A 16,997-nucleotide genomic window follows, 5' to 3' on the forward strand; every position below is an offset into this window, starting at 1 on the left:
TGTGTGAGTGGACTAAACTTCCAGGAAAGCTGACAGCGTCCTAAATATTCCCATATTGTTTTCCTGATATCCATTTTACGACTCCTGTTGTGCAACCCTGTGACCTCAAATGACACGAGTGTATTATGGCCATGTCTTCTCATGGCCGTTGTCCTAGTTGCCGCAACAACTTGTTGAGTCTGTGAAAGCAACCAGTGTTTTTTGTCGTGTTGACATTGGGAATGCCAAACTATCCCGATGACTCAAGTCTGCGTGGACGGCTGTCGTTCTCGTTGCTGGGTGGATGTAAGGTCATCGCTGTGGCGTGCGTGAAAGGTGTGACGGATATCTCTTATCGGCAAGATAGCCCAATCTACCTTGCTCCATCATATGTTTGCAAAACTAAACACGTAAAACGTGCGAAATGCAATAATTAGCAAAACTAAATCTGACGATGGCGAGGATAAGATCTCAGGTCTAACATTTTCACCCGCGCCGTAGCTCGTACAAGCGTTGAGGTGACGCTATCCGGGTGTTTCCCCAGCATCCACAGCAGCAGGAAGCGTCCGGAGAAAGCGACATGGCAAGTAGAGGCGGAGCTACCCGGCCCAACGGGCCCAACGCCGGCAACAAGATCTGCCAGTTCAAACTTGTGCTGCTGGGGGAGTCGGCGGTGGGGAAGTCGAGTCTGGTGCTCCGCTTCGTCAAGGGACAGTTCCACGAATTCCAGGAGAGCACCATCGGAGGTTTGGCACAAGTCTTGTCCTGGTGGAATACTTCTGTATCCTATTATTACATTTGAGGTGTTACAAAATATTTTTGGGAGGGGCTTTTCGACGACTTACATTCTTTTCGTATTCTCAGCGGGGCTTCGGAGTTTACCTCGTGATTGTCGTCCCGCTAAAATGGCCGCCGTTAAACCCGCTGTCCATTTTGTGCTTCCCACAGCTGCCTTCTTGACTCAGACGGTATGCTTGGACGACACGACGGTCAAGTTTGAAATCTGGGACACGGCCGGTCAGGAACGCTACCACAGTCTGGCCCCTATGTACTACAGAGGCGCCCAGGCCGCCATCGTGGTCTACGACATCACCAACGAGGTAGGATCACGGCTGAGCTGGAGCAAATTAGTGACGAGGAGCTCAAATAGAAACAAACATGATTGCCGCGGTTGTTTCCTGCCACAGGAGTCATTCGTGCGGGCAAAGAACTGGGTGAAGGAGCTCCAGAGGCAAGCCAGTCCCAACATCGTCATTGCACTCGCCGGCAACAAAGCCGACCTGGCCAGCAAGCGAGCGCTCGACTTCCAGGTGCGGCAGAATCCACAAGCTCGCCTGTGAATCCGTTATTAGGAATCGTGTCGTCCCCGTACCTTTTTCGGAACATCGGATTAATAGTTTGATGTCGTGTTCAGGACGCACAATCGTACGCCGACGACAACAGCCTGCTCTTCATGGAAACGTCGGCAAAGACCTCCATGAACGTCAACGAGATTTTCATGGCCATCGGTGAGCGTCTTATCTCCTCAATGGCAACGCGTCGCCGTCACGTAGCACTGTTGACGACACTGTGTGATGATGTCATCACAGCCAAGAAGCTCCCCAAGAACGAGCCCCAGACAGCCGGCGCCAGCGGCGGGCGGAACCGGGGCGTGGACCTGACCGAGACGGCCCAACCCAGCAGCCGCACCTGTTGCAGTAACTAGGAGGGGCCCCCCCGCACAGTGGTCTCAGTTAACGACCCCCCCACCACCACCAAACATGCACACGCATACACACACATCAGCTTCCTCACCACCCAGTCCTAAATAGCGAAAGACTTTGTATAGCTGCATTTCTAATACCTTTTTTTTTTCCCCCCCCCCCCAGTTGATGTTCCTTCTCTTTCTTTTTAAGATTTTTTTTTTTTAAAAAAAAAGAGGTGTATATCAGTATAATGGATGCATGTTATCACTACAACGCCTGAAGCAAACACCTTTTCACCCTGTCGTGGTAAACTAACAACCCGCCCACAAAATGGCTCCCATCCTGACACGTCCTGGCCTTTTTTTTTTTTTTCATTTTCTCTCAAACAAAATCCCAACAGGAGGGATCTTTTTTTTTTGGGTTTCCTGGAGGATTCGTGGATCACTCCCCCCCCCCCCCCCCCCCCCTCACCACCGAGTCAACACCGCACGTGTAGAAATGACCATGCAACAAAAGAGATTCCGAACAATTGTACAGTTGGTTATGCTTTTTATTTTGTTTAGTTTTTTTTGTATTCATTCTCTACTCGTCTCCAACTGGTAAAGCTGTGGTGTTTCTTTTTTTCTTTTTTTTTTTTAAATGATTATTCTAATTAGCTCTGTGTAGTGTTATTAACAAAACAAAACAAAAAAAAATCAACTCTGGTGTCACGTTAAAAAGGAACTTTTAATCGCATTGCACACAGTGTTGATCATCATGTCTTCATTTTATACGAGCGAGTGCTTGTGACCCGCAAACGGCTCGAAGGGTTTCAACCACGCCACGGGCCCGATCGGTTTTTGAGTGTCTGAATATGACTTAATAAATTCAATAAAGATTGAATCTCTTGTACGCTTTTTTTGCTGTCTAGCTGGGTCAATGGCTCTGCTCATTATGCTAGTAAAAATTTGTATGAAAAACTTTTTTTTTTTTGCTCATTGGTTAATTCCTCGTTTTCGTTTATTTTTAAAAGGAAACGTATGTCGAACCTGACGTAAAGCGAGGAGAGGCAGTACCTGCATTGTTTGACCCGCTGCAGCAGTTCCTGTCTTGGACACGCGAGGGCAGTAGTGTAGCGTCACAACGTCTTCATGCCTCAAACCACACAGTCATAAAAAAATCATAGTATACAAATTCAGGTATGAAAAACGTTTTCCGAGTTAATCATATTGTATTTGGCATATTGTGACCCCACAACATTAAATATAGAATGAAAAAATAACTTAAATAGGCTTTGATCACTTGCCGTTACCATGGTGACAGTCTCCTCATTACAGCATGTCCCTTGTGCTCCCTGGAGGGGGTCAGCAGGCTAAAGTTTGAAAGAAACTTTTTATTTCTAGCGGAATTCCGTCAAGTAAATGTGGTTTGAGTTCATAAGTACTACTTAGAACCTTATAGGTTTCCAATAAAATCCCTTAAACAAGAGGAAGAGACAAGAAGATGTAGATTTATTGGTTATGAGTAAGCTTATTTAAAAAATAATAATTTGAGCATAGGCAGAATAAATACACTAGCTTTAAGACATGTCTTGATTAATTTTTTTAGGCCATATATTAGTTGTGTTGGCGAATGTTTTCGGAAATGTAATTTTGCTCAATTTGGGGAATCTTCCTCATTTATTGCTTGATTGTGGAAATTAATTTGTGGTTTTTGTGTTATCTGATAACTATATGTCCTATTTGAAATGTCAAAGAGAATGTCATTTTAAAAACAAAGATAGCGTAAAGCTTTGCACAAGACCATCCTCTATTCCTTTGTTCTCCATCTTAAGAAAGACCACACAGTGTTTGAAAGTGTCAAAGTCAAAGAGTCCGTCTCACCTGTCTGAGCCGCCAACGAATGAGTCCATAATGGATGGAGCCGTCAATCATCAGGGAGGCTTGATTAAGGAGAGGTCACCGGCAGAATCTTATGAGAGTCAGTACAAGAGCCGTAGCCACCATTATAATGATGCCATTATTCCCTTTTGATTGACACTTACTATATGTTATCCGTTGAGGAGTGCCATGAAAAGTTTGGAGTAAAACGAAACTTCTTATGTTCTATGCCAAACTGCTGCTCAAGGCATCATGGATTAGAAGTAAAATCAACTAGCTAGTTATAAAAAAAATAAGATTCCTAGCTCAGCCAAGCAAAAATGGTTTAGGCGGTAAGAAGATTCGACCTGACGCCAACTATTTGCATTAACAGAGATAAAACGCTTGAGGAAGAAAAGGAAGCGAGGGGGATGCAAATCACTGACCCCAGAAAGGAACAAAACAAGAAAGAATGTGTGAGTAAAGCTCAAGCGGGATTAATAAATGAAAAGTGGCGAGCTATGATAAGTACACCCGGCCGTGCTGTCCACATTCATGACTCTCAAATGAATTTGATTTGTTTTAAAAGCCTAGATGCTAGCGTAGCGCTGCTTCGCAAAATCAAGCCTTATCGCTTCGGTGCCAACCTAAAAAAAGATTTAAAGATAGCGAGCATCTGCTCGGGTCGAGAACCACGCACAAATGTTCTTTAGCGTCACTTTGCGTTACTGCTCTTGGACAGCGGGCCGTGAAAAAGCAACGCTGTGATTATGGTGATGACGTCCAGATGTTTCATTTTTATATAATGCCTTTTACACTGGTAGGAGGATTAAGGACACGCAAGTCTGCCTTGAGATAAGAGTGCAATACATTATGCGGCCACATTCAAAAGTCAATATAAACATGTCCAACAGGGGGCGACAGATCTTGCCGAATCCTTGTTCATTGACGCGTGGGCAGATGTGTGCGTGTTTTGTACATCCACGTTGTGTGTTTGTGTGTTCAACTTTTGACTCGAGCTATTTTTAGCTCTCTGCGTCAGAATCAGAAGGCCCGGCTTGCAAATGTCCACATGTGCGATATTTCACAAAATACATATTGTACAAAGATCACAGCCTTGTTTGTCGAATGCATGGTTTAGATTTTTATGTTATGTTTAAAATGTTTAAAATACTTGTACTATATGATTAGAGGTATTAAAATGTATCTCTCCAATTTGTTTCCTTTGGTAAATCATCCAAATTAATTTCCTTAACAGTTTTTTATGGGATTATTAATGGGCCTGGTGTACCTAATGAAATGGCCCGTGACTCCAAAGGAGAAGCACATTTAACAAAGTAGGACTCTTGTTTTATTTCAAATGAACACTTTTTTTTTTTTTTTACACATTTGACACGTAACACACAGAAGCATCGGCGGTCCACACAAAACACACACACACACGCACGCACGCATACACACACACACACACTACTCACAAAAACTTTTAGATATGGGGTGTTAATGTAAAATTTCAGTACGACTTTCACAAGTGAACTTAATTGGACCAATTCAAAATTACGTTCGCCCGTAAAGGTCCATATGAGGTTCATGCGGAAATTTCACACCAAAACCAAATATCGCAAACTTTTCGGGAATAGTGTAAACATACGCAAGGACTAATACAACCCCCCCAAAAACCACACGTAGTCTAACCATTGAACAGAGTCTAACGTCAAACGTGCACGTCAACAGAAGTTAAAGTGCAAACAGGGACGTGCGCGCCACCCAACGACACTCATGGAGTAATGACACTGCATAGTAGTTCACGCATGTGTGTGTGTGTGTGTGTGTGTGTGTGTTACATTATTGCCCTCATGTAGCTGTACAAGTTGACCGACCGCTCTCCATCTTGAATCCCAGATGCATAGACTGGTCCGCCGCCGCTGCCTGATCGGGGGTGGGGGGGGGGGTTCAATACGGCGCAAAGAGGACTTGCGGATGGGCGGTCCTGATGGGGCCGGGGGCAGGGCGGAGGAGGGGCGGTGTCGGGAAGAGGCCGGGGCTGGGGGCGTGGCCGGCGCGCTGCGGGAACGTGTTGCCGAGGGCGGCGGCCGCGGCGGCCATTAGTTGTGCGGGAAGAAGGGTGGCCAGGGAGGGGCACTGATGTTCTTTGCCCAAAGTCAACTTGATCTGCTGGGGGGGGGACAAGGACAAAGCGCTGCTGTCAAATCCACCTTCTTGTTTTCATCTTAGGCAGCTGGCTAAAGTCAAGCCTCTACTTTTGAAACTGTCAACTGGATTACTGATTTTTGGAGTCAGCCAGTCCTCCCTCCATTCAGGCATCTCCAGTTGGTCCAAAATGGTGCTGCTCACCTCCTGACTGGATCTTAGCCTTCCCTTTCATTCTAACATGACTTTTTGGTTTTTAAATCTTTAAATGGCTTACTAGCAGAAATGTGGAATGTCACTCACATTTATGCTAATTAGCTTGCTCAATACAATTTATCCGATGAGTATTAAAGATATAGATTGTTTCCAGCGGCGCGGCAATCTTTAAATGTCATTTTATTCAAATGCATGCAGATGTATTGAAATGGCTTTTTGGTATAGTCGTTGAATAACAACTCTCAGCTTAATTAGAGTGGCAGCAGTTGCCATGAGACCATCAGATGGGATTTTGAAAAATCCACAAAGTCGCTCGCCTGTGTGGTCTTTGACATCAAAGGTCATTTTGTGAAGGCAATTTTGAGTGTTTGGAGAAATTGAACGGGTAGTTTTGGAACCATCAACTTAAAACAGCCTAATTTTACAAACATCAAAAACAATTTAGAGTCAAAACACATTTTGGATTTAAGAGGAACCAAACCAATGTGTTTGTTTTTGCGGACGTCAAAAGCAATTTGGACTATAAGAACATTTGTTTTTTAAGATGTCAGAGAAATTTCTTCGTGTTTTTGTAAAGAACGACCAAGACAATTTAGTCTTAGCTAAATCCAAATGTTGTCTTTCAACCTTACAAACATATTTTGGAGTCAAATGAATCTTTATTTAGGCTTACATTTGACCAAATGTTGGTGTTATGTTGTAAACGTTGTCTTTCAACCTTACAAACCTATTTTTGAGTCAAATGAATCTTTATTTAGGCTTACATTTGAACAATTTGACTTTTATCAGACCTTCCATGTTTTGTTTTTTGTAAACCTCATCCTTACTGAAGCGGACATCCATGTTTTTGAAAGACAATTTCATCTTGATGGAACCGAATGTGTGTAATAAACGTACTGTATAAAAAGTCAAAATGTTTTGTGAAGGCATTCGAGTTTAATAACGCGAGACAAAATCCAAGAGATAGTGGCTGGTGTTGCTGTGACTTTGTTTTTGTCCATCCAGCCTCAGCCTCAGCCTCACACACACGCACAGCGAAGCTAATAGTGTGAAAAGGTGACCAAAGTTATCCGGCCTAATCTTCTGTATCCATAATGGAAACGCGGCGCTCCGGCGGCGCCGGCGCCGTGTCACGGCTTATCAATCACTGTTGGAGGACGATGAGGGGGCGGAACAAGGAAGTCTCACAAGTCCCAGCTCCCCTCCGTTAACTTGCTCAATGATGGCTTGGGGGGGGGGGGACATTTTCCTCACAAGTGCTAACAGCCAGCCCTCTGGAGCGCTAGCTCTTCTTCTTCCCTCTCTTATCCTTCATCTTCTCTCTCTTTTTCTCTCACTATTTTTTCCTTCCTTCCTTCCTTCCTTCCTTCCTTCCTTCCTTCCTTCCTTCCTTCCTTCCTTCCTTCCTTCCTTCCTTCCTTCCTTCCTTCCTTCCTTCCTTCCTTCCTTCCTTCCTTCCTTCCTTCCTTCCTTCCGTCTACTCATCACCTCTGCCAAACATCAGCGTATTCTTCTTGTATAACATTTGACATAATAGTAAATAATACTCCAATTTGATCCTTCTGCAAAAGTGCGTGAACCTTATCTAAGTCTCGTTTGATGCTGCCGAGATACGGCGGGTGATCATTTTTTTCCGGGCCAATGGCAACTCCATTGTTATGGATATCAAAGCAACAAAATGGTGTGTTGGTAGCTCACCGTCTGCTTGGTGGCTCCTTTGCTGTAGGGAGTATATTTGGGCTTGGCCGGTTTGCCTGCCGCTCTGTCTTTATGGCGACGACTGCTGATGTGCTGAGGACAGCAAGGAAAAAGTTAGATTTTATTTTTGGCATTTCAAAAAAAAGATCGGCCAGCGATTTGTTTCTCAGATTTAACAAACGGCATCACACAAAGTGCAAAACGAACGGCACGGCAATGAGCCGATCGCGAGATCATCCTCCACATCTCCACCATCTTTTTTTTTTTTTTTTTTTAAATCAAGCCCTGTGTGGTTTGATTGCGCTGCGGCGGCGGCGGCTGCTTGTTCTTCTTAGTCGTCGGCATGAAAAATGGATGCGTCACGTCTGGGTGGAAAATCTCAGCGTGAGCTCTCACAAAAGTCACACACTTACAAGACCTACGAGCTGAAAAAAGAAACCATTTGGGAGCTTGAAGCAGCGTGCAAAATGTCATTTAGCATTCAGAAACACATTTGACATGTTAATGCTAAAACGCAATGCAAATATTTTTACATTATTTACATTTCAGAATGCGACTTCAATTTTTCTTAGCAATTTTGTAAGTAGGGTCAGTTAGTGTAAATGTAATTGTGAAATGACTTTGACTTAGAGATAAGTCTCATTGAGCAATCAACCTTTTTTTTTTCACGCCGCCCTCTGAAGATCGCCACCCGTCGTCTTTCAACTTGTGTATTTGTGCGCCACTGTTGCCACGGTAATGTAACCGACACGATTTGATACTTCCAAAGACTGACAACGATCCCTGTTGCGCCGATTCTTTTTTTTTTTTGACGAGCCGTCTGATAATGATGCAAGTGGAGCGTCGCCATGGCAACGGACGAGCCAGATCCAGCGCATTATGACAACCACCAAACATCCGCTCTCCGTACAACATTAAATACTCTCGCGTTCAATCCAAAAAATACACCTAAAGTAAAAACAGACGAAAAATATGTTATATATTGTAGATAATACTAATTTTAAGAACAAATTTAAAAAAGCACAATCTGGCTTTTCATTTCTTACAAAGAGAGATGAAATAAATCACCTGCTTCAGCTGCGTCTCGGAGTTGACGTGCACGTCACACGTCTCACAGTAAAACGTTTTGTTCTGCAGGCCCGTAGACGCCTTGGACGCGGACGGCGGCGCCACCTTGCCTTTGACTCCCGGCCGCGGGAACGACTTGATGGAGCCCACGCCGCTGCGGGCCTCCAGCATGGTCTTGTGCTTGGTGCCTTTTCATCAACACACAAAAAAAATGTCAAGGTCATTTCTTCTCCCTGTAATTTGACCAAAATGACACCATACCGCTATTGTGAGCCTCCAGCTGCGACGCCGAGTTGACGGCCACTTTGCAAAGCGAGCAGTAGAGCAGACGCCGAGCTTTCTCCTCTTCTGTCTCCGCGTCCTTCTCGGGTTCTTTATCCGGGTCCAGGTCCGGTTCTGAGGGCGAGTGGAGCTCAACCTCCGAGGTCATCTCCGGGGCGTCCGGGACCGAGGATAAGACTCCGGCAACGTCGGTCGGCGTTTCGTGGGACTCTGCCAGTCGGAGCGCGGGGGACAGCGAAGGGGGCGCCACATCTGGAGAGACATCATCGCCATTAAAGCTGATGATGGATGGAGATTTTTGCATATTGCGGTAAGTCAACAAAACTTCACCGAAGCGGCCATATTGATACTAAAATGGCCGCTTCGAAACCAAAACCACTTCCTGTGTCTTTTAAAGCACGGCTTCCTCGGATTTTTTATCAGAGGTCTCCCTCATGATAGACGACGATGGATGTCGACCAACGTTGTTTTTAGCTTCAAGTGGTGACTTTTCAAAGATAAGAGCGTGACCGCTTTTGGGACATTGCGGGCGCGACTCGAAGCAATAAATAAATAGACGCTCTTGTGTTTGGGAGACAAACGGCCACTTCATGACTTATCATCTGCGGTCAGCAGCGACGAATGAACATAATCAATCAATCGTGTTTTTGGGGATCAATACAAGCAACTGCCAGAATAAGAAGCAAAACAAGTCAAGAGCGAAAGATGAGAAAATCAATGGTGAAGTCAGAGCAATTCAGTCGGTGTCATTTCTCTTGTTGCAAACAATATAAGACCACAGGACAAGTTGGCTTGAAAAAAAAAAGGGAGGCAAAATTCAATAAAATTGTTGACAATTACTTGGAAAAAAAAAAAAAGCTTGCGTAATGAGCCACATGTTGAGTCACTAAATTTAATTAACAATACAACCAGAAGAGACAAAGCGGAAATGAGCTTTTATTAGTCATCATGTTTTCAGTGATGACTACCTGAATGCAAGCCAGATAACAAAATGTTCAATTGACGAAAAAGTAAGCCAAACCTCTTTTGGATTTGATTGTTTCATTATTTACAAAATTGTTGCTGGTGTTTTTGGGAGACGCTAACAGCAAATGATAAAAGTTTGCAAAGTCTGCATTTGAAGACAAAGAAGCGTACGAAAAGCAATTTAGATTACACCGCCTCGTTGTATTCGCTACCCTTGACCCGACGGACGGCGAAGTCAATGGGCTATCGCTAATGGAGCTAACGACCGCCATCCATCTCGACACTGCGGAGAGCGAAGGAAGAAAAAGGAACGAGTCAAATGAAAAGTTGAGGTGAACCGGGAGGAGGACGAGGATGTGGAGAAGGACGTCACAAGGTGAGCGCTCAGGTACGAGCACAGGGGCGGAGAAAGGTAAACAACGTTTTAGCTAAAAGCTAAGTCTAGGTTTTTGATCTTTCTAAGAGAAAAGTTTTTAAAAAAAATCAAGTTCTATTCATAAGAATGTTAAAGATGAGAGAAAGGAAAGAAAAAAAAAAAGACTATGGCGAGAAAAGAAGAAAAGCACGGAGGAGTAATTGAGCAAGCGGCAACGGTCGAGGGAATTAGGCCAAGGCTACAAAGGAGAAGATGGCGGGAAAGTTCTTCTCTTCTTGTGTTTTTCCACCATCATACTTCCGGTGCGACGGCACGTTCCCCCCTGAGATGCGATTAGCTTTGTGAGAGAAGTCGGATGAGAAGATTTTCATTAAAGCAATCGGCGCTCATTACACGCCGTCGCAACTTTAAAGTCCCAAATCCCCCGGCAGCTCTCCGCTCGCCCTCGGCGGAATATCGATAAGCTACTTACACGGACGAGTGCTCGTATAAATCTTTGCGACCTTAACATCTTGTCGGAGTCGTGCACTTTTTTAGCTATTTTTGATTTCGAGTACTCGTGGAAGCTGCCGATACCAGCCACAGATACCCGAGGCGAAAAAACGTAGTGACAATATAAAACATCCCACTACTTTATATCAACAAAACACACACAGACACACACAGAGTGAGTCCAGTCGTCCATTAGTCCATCCTCACATTAAGTTAATGGAGGAAGTAAAAAGTTAGTAATGATTCCTCCATTAAACCATTAGCCTGACGTCCATGCATGAAGCGTTTTTATTCCACATTATTTCATAATCATATCATTAATACACAACAGATGCTGTGGTTACACCGACTCAAGTAAATGAGCCCTTCTCGGGCATATTTCCAAGAAAGTGTGTCAAATATAATATTAATACAAAGATATAAACATCTTCCTGGTGGACAATTCCGTTGTGTATTAATATTCATTAGCAGGTGCCGCTAGTGCATTGTGGGTAATGCAAAGTCAGGCGGCGCCAGGAATGCGCAGGTGTCTTTCAGGATGATTAATGAGCGCCACCGTAGCCAGGAAGGTCGCCGCTTGGCGCGTGACAAGTTTACAATATCGCCACGAGAAGTTTGCGGGAGACTTTTGGGTGACGTGTTGCGTGGCTGATTAGCTAGTAAACATGCTAGCGACGTTGCAGTCCAGTCGGTGACATTGAAATTCAGCCGTATTCAAATCGGGCAATCAGAACTTTCAGAGATTCCGCCGTCGGGAATGGCGCTCTTGATTGTTTTTGTCTGACATCTGCCTGAGATCTTTGGATTGAAGTATTTGCCGAGCTACCTACTCACCTAACAATATCTAAAAAGTTCTTTCAACGTTTTCACTTTTGTCGAACAAGCAAACCGGGTGAGGTGTGACATCATCAGGCAAAAAAGAGGAGGAGCTTTCCACCAACCTTTCCTGTCTGCTTTGGGCTCCTTGGTGAGCGCCGTTCCTTTGAGCTTGCTTTTGGGAGCGTCCAGGGCTTTTAGCTTCCTGGCGTGCTTGGTGCCCTTGTAGTGGGCCAACGCTTGGTTCTGCCAGGAGAACAAACAGCAGGCTGCATTGAGTCCGGGGACCGGGGGATGAAATGAAACACGATAAAGCCGCCGAGGGCGAGGCGAGCGCGGCGGCTTACCGCTAATTACTTCAGGCCACAAAGCGCAAATGTTTGATTTTCTTTCTGCCAGCCTTGAAGACATCTAACGGGGTGATTCACCGACTCGGTTCAGACCGTGTTATTGTTGCTCGTGTGATCCAACGAGCGACTTATTCACTTGGAAAGCGTCGATTGATTTGATTGCTTTTGAGTCACTAATGCCAATCCTTTGTCACTTTTGCTCACATTTCCACATTTTTCTTCCCCCCCCGACTCGAAAATCCTGCTTGTAAATTCGAGGTGAATCCAAGCGAGGAGCAAGGAGATCTTTTTTAGCCCAGGAATAAGACACTAAAGAATTAAACACATCATGACTTATGTTTATAGAATAATGACTCAAATTTTTTTTTTTTATTATGGCAAAAATCGCTGGATTGGTTCACCGTTAAATTGCTGTTGGAGACTGAATGTGCTTCAATAAATAATGAAAAAATAGGGCAGCAGATAACAGGGACAAATTGTGTGGGTAGCACATTTACCTCTAACCACATGCAAGCTCCCTTTTGAGACACGATGGAAAGAAAACATTTGTAATCATACAACTGATGATTTATGCGCAGATATTTCAGCCGCAAACTCCCGCGGGGATAATTGTGGCCTTAAGACGACGGGTTGCCACAGCAACAAGAAACCTTTATTTGCAAACCGACAGCAAGAAAGAAAGAATAACAAAGGCAAACTTTTCGTATTTAATTGATGTACATTGTGCGCACGTGGATGTGTTTGGTGATCAATAAAACATTTGAATTGCATTAGTCCCACTTGAGTCTATACATTTTAAATCAGGCTGTATAAATTGCGCAGGTGAAAAGTGCTGTGTCAGCACCAACACATAAAAACACATCACGGTGAATATTCGGTACTGGGTCCCACCATTGTTTCACGATTTATTATCCACATCCAACGATTTTTTTTTTTTAAATAAATGAACTCTGCCGTGAAAAAAAAAAAGAAATAAACTTCCGCGAGGCTCAGTCATTAGTTAATGTGCCATGAGTATTTAAATCGCAGTTTGAAGGTTTAGACTTGCTGTAATATCGATGCTAATTTCTTTTAGCGTGTCTATGGATTTCTCATTAAATGTTAGCTTTGGTTGGGTTCAACGTTTTGGTGTTTCAATAAAGGCAAAGAATAAAGGGGGATTTGATTTGAATCATTTAAATCATGAAAATAATTTTAAGAATAATTAACAATAATTTTCTTTTTTTAATTTTTACTGCTACTGATTCTACAAGCCCTACCAGGTGTACCTGCGAGTTGAACCTCAGTCGACAGACGCCACAGGAGACGTGCCTCTTCTTGGTGGCAGCGGGCTGGAGGCCCAGCGTGTGATGTAGGACGGCCTTCTGGACCGGGTCCATCTGCGGAGGGGGGGAGGGGGGTTAGATTTTCTCTTGATTTTGGTTTACAGATTTTTTTTTTTTATATTTACCCCTGCCCTTCCAAAAAAAAAAAAAACCCAATACAATTGCAGTATTTTTTTTTCACAATTATCATACCAACTGTAGTTACAGTTTGTGTTTGTGTGCACTTGTATCAGCAGCTTGTGTTAACTTGTGAGGCTTCAGACTTGCAGATCTCGCCCAAAACTTTGCAAAGGGACGGCTGCCATGTGTGTGCGTGTGTGCGAGGATGATGACACATGGAGTTGGCGGCCTGCTCTGGCAGCTCGGCATGCTGGGAAAGCAGAGCTGTGGAAAGGCAGCGCCAGTGAGAAACATCTGGGCTGTGACAGAGCAGGATGACCTGCTGTTAGAAACACGCGCTGGCCTGCGAACATGTTTTTTTACTCTTTTCAAAAGCTCAGCATCAGGACCGACCTGGGAAAACATCCTTCATCCTACAATCCATCCGTCAGTTGACGGCAACCCGTCAATCTTCCTCTACAGCTGCTTTAAATGATGTTTCATTCTTTAGTGGTGATTGATTTATGGGTTTTTTTTTTAATGTATTTATACTTTTTTTCAATCTGTTTTATGTTTAAGGCAGCTTTTAAAACTCTGATGTAACGTAAATCCAAATCCAGTCTTGAAACCCGAACTAGAAAAGTCAATTTAGAACCCTAATCGAATGTGGCTAAAACCCCCGAAACAAAATCATTAATGAACTCTTGAAAGCTTAATCTTGTTGTGAAACCTGAACCCTGACAATGCATTGGGGGGGGGTCTTGGGTCTTAGGGTTCCGGCATCAACCACCCACCGAGTGCCACGGGGGTATCACCCGAGGCTTAGCGAAAGCCGTGACTGGGACTAAATGAAGCGGCGTGCTTGTATAATGCGAACGCCTACGCCGCGCGCTTCCCACAACATCCCATAATGCTGGCTTCTCTGCGGTTCCTGCACAATCGTGATGGGCCGCCGCCGCGTTCATCACGCTCGAGGAACAGATCCGCCGCGTGCATCCCACTCGCAGCTGTCAATCATCCTGACGAGCGGGATACGTCTAGGCGGCCTGCGGCGTAAATTACGTCGGGGATGTGATGTCATTCACGCCGCTTACGGGTCGACACAATGGGTATCTGGTAGGAAATGATAGCATTTACGTCAATGACACCGTGATAGGTTCGCATTACGATGTGACAAACTCACCGACGCTTCAGTCCGATTCTAAATCCGCATCATTCGCTTCGATTGTTAATGCAGTAGCTATTCGATGCTATTTTGCTCCAATTGTATGGCGATACATTAAAATTAAAAAGTGATACGCTGCCCGCGCTTTAATCACAATGCCGTAGATACGATTTTCTCCGATTACGATACGATTTGCTCCGACCTGATACGACACGATTCACTCAAGTTGCAAAAAATGGTTTCACTCCGCTTCGAATGCAGAAGAAGCAATTTAGAAATGATTCACTCAGAAATCACTTGGTCTAGACACGATTCGCCCAATGACGATACACTAAATAGAATGCGCTCTGATTGCGATGCCATAGATACGATTCGCTCCAATCGCGATCAATATTTGATACATTTCACTTCGGTTACGATGAGATGTGCTTCATTCTAATTCCAATACAAACGATTCAATCAAGAGACGATTCGGTCAAATTACAACCAGTAGATACGATTCCCTCGAATTATGATGCGATACAATAGAAATATGATACAATTCACTCCAGTTGTGATAAAGAATATATCACTCCCATTACGACGCAGTAGAAACAATTTTACGCAACGGAAATTAGCATAGACGTCAGGGTGAGTCGAAAGTTCCGCACAACGGCAGGTTGAACACACCACATCTTTTGAAATAATGCGAAATGACATTCTGCGAGCTCGTCTCGTCACGGGAGAGCCGATGGCAGGATGCGGCGCTTATTTGCCGCGCGTCATGTGACAACCTGTCCACCCCGGCGGGAAAACACGACAGTGACGACGGCGTCTGACTTTCCCGCACGACAACTGGCAGAAAAGACAAAAACTAGCGGTGATCTTTTCAAATCAATGACGCGACATTTACTGCTGAAGCGCCAGCAATCAATACAATTTCAAAGCACGCAAAACAAAAGCTGTCACAGGTTTTGAACTTTGAATTTTTTTCTTGAATCCCAAAAATATGCTGAAAGCAAGTCCACTAAATCTGAAGATAAATTGTTTTTTGTTTTTTTTACTTTTGAGCAAAGCGTCCAACTTCTTTGACTTCCATTCGTCCCTTCCAGCAGGTACGAATGTCCTCCCAACTTCTGCTTTTGTTCCCCTTCGCTCTGCTCTAGGCCAGTCACCGTGAAGAATGTTTGCCCGGAAGGCGTTTGGCCGTGGCCGCCCCGGAACTCTTGAGCCAGATGAAAGACGCAAAGAGAAAGAATCTCCTGGTCCTCCTGCATATAAAATACAGCTCGAGGCTTTTCTTGCTTCAGCTTGGATGCAACCCAGCACTGGCTTGAGACACCGACACTTGCTTGAAAGCAGAAGCCGCTTTTGAAACCTTAGTTTGAAACCCGAACCTTGCGTTGAAACTCCAATTTCAAACAGTAACCATTTCTTGAAAGGAGAACCATGTCTTAAAAGCATCATTTGAAACCTTAACTTTGTCTCGAAACCTGAGTTGGGGTGATTAAAAATGGCGGCCTGAAGAACCGCAAGCTCCATCCGCGCCCGGTCCTCCTTCCTGCTCTGGGCTATTGTTGGCTTTCGAGCTGACGTGACTTTGGCTTGTGGCGCGGACTGTAAATCACGTGGACTGCGTGACCTGACAGCCGCGAGATAACGCACAAGCTCAGCACCTCCTAAATCGGCCCACAATGGAAACGTCCCACTTACGACGATATTAGGAAAGCGCACTGAGAGCCAGGGAAGAAATCAAGCGGCACCGAGTGCCGAGTTGGCGGCGTGACCAGAACGAGGCAGTTCGTGTCAGTAAAAGATTTAGAAAAATGGAATAAAGTCCCTATAAGAGTCACCGATTATAACAAATAATTATCAATTCGTTTGATAACCGATTATCTGAACCCAAGCGGGTTAGGAAAGCAATCCAGCATTTTCTTTTTTCACTGATTATTATTTATAATTTTGTGTGTCTTGACATATGAAGGGATTGACAATAAAGCTGACTTTGACTTTATTCACCGTTTATAAAAATAACGATCAATTAATTTGATAACCGATTAATCGTCGATTAATGACTTTAAACCCAAATGGGTTAGGAGAACAATCCAGCTTCTTTTTTTTGCACGTCCCACAAATTCATTCCTGTCATTTTGAAATGCTTACCTGCCTGCCTCGCCAGGAAAAAAATCAAACATCAGGGAGACCGCGTCATCCATACGTGTCGTTATGATTGACAGTTGGGATATTACACCGACTCCCTTGCTGACGTCCATCGGCAAAAAAAAGAAAAAAAGAAAAAAGTGCAAAGTATAGCTTGCAGTTTTCCTCTAAAGTGCAACGTCAGGCGAGGCTTATAAATCCTCATCTGTTGGCCTGCTGGATGGACTTCGATCGTTTCTTTTTTTTTCTTTCAAAAAATTCCCTTTTAGGCTAATTTCTAATCTATCATACTATCAAGAAGCTGGCCCGGACGAAGGATGGGGGTGTTTCGCCGGTGACAGCGTTCAATAAA

The 16,997-nt window shown here is 44.2% G+C and overlaps 2 protein-coding genes across 12 annotated transcripts in view; one reads left to right on the plus strand and one right to left on the minus strand.

Annotated features, from left to right (window-relative positions):
• The first annotated feature begins 559 nt into the window (after positions 1–559).
• rab5ab (RAB5A, member RAS oncogene family, b) lies at positions 560–2,555 on the plus strand. The gene is made up of 5 exons (XM_061289397.1): positions 560–725; positions 928–1,079; positions 1,167–1,289; positions 1,394–1,487; positions 1,569–2,555. Exons 1-5 carry the CDS (start codon positions 560–562, stop codon positions 1,682–1,684), a joined length of 651 nt encoding a protein of 216 aa, XP_061145381.1. The 3' UTR covers positions 1,685–2,555.
• Positions 2,556–4,830: 2,275 nt separating this feature from the next.
• The window catches only part of znf385d (zinc finger protein 385D), a 53,880-nt gene continuing 41,713 nt past the window's right edge, over positions 4,831–16,997 (minus strand). For 6 of the 11 annotated variants that reach the window (XM_061289374.1, XM_061289370.1, XM_061289372.1 and 3 more), the window contains 6 exons: positions 13,186–13,296; positions 11,693–11,813; positions 8,897–9,169; positions 8,636–8,823; positions 7,568–7,660; positions 4,831–5,677 (listed from right to left, as the gene is read on the minus strand). In XM_061289374.1, coding sequence (XP_061145358.1) covers positions 5,456–5,677; positions 7,568–7,660; positions 8,636–8,823; positions 8,897–9,169; positions 11,693–11,813; positions 13,186–13,296 — 1,008 coding nt within the window. In that variant the 3' untranslated portion in view covers positions 4,831–5,455. Of the gene's footprint in view, positions 5,678–7,567; positions 7,661–8,635; positions 8,824–8,896; positions 9,196–11,692; positions 11,814–13,185; positions 13,297–16,997 lie in introns of all 11 variants that reach the window. The other 5 variants (XM_061289375.1, XM_061289381.1, XM_061289378.1 and 2 more) reach the window with 3 other exon arrangements.

The sequence above is a fragment of the Syngnathus typhle genome, linkage group LG10 (assembly GCF_033458585.1).
Source record: "Syngnathus typhle isolate RoL2023-S1 ecotype Sweden linkage group LG10, RoL_Styp_1.0, whole genome shotgun sequence".
Lineage (NCBI taxonomy): Eukaryota > Metazoa > Chordata > Actinopteri > Syngnathiformes > Syngnathidae > Syngnathus > Syngnathus typhle.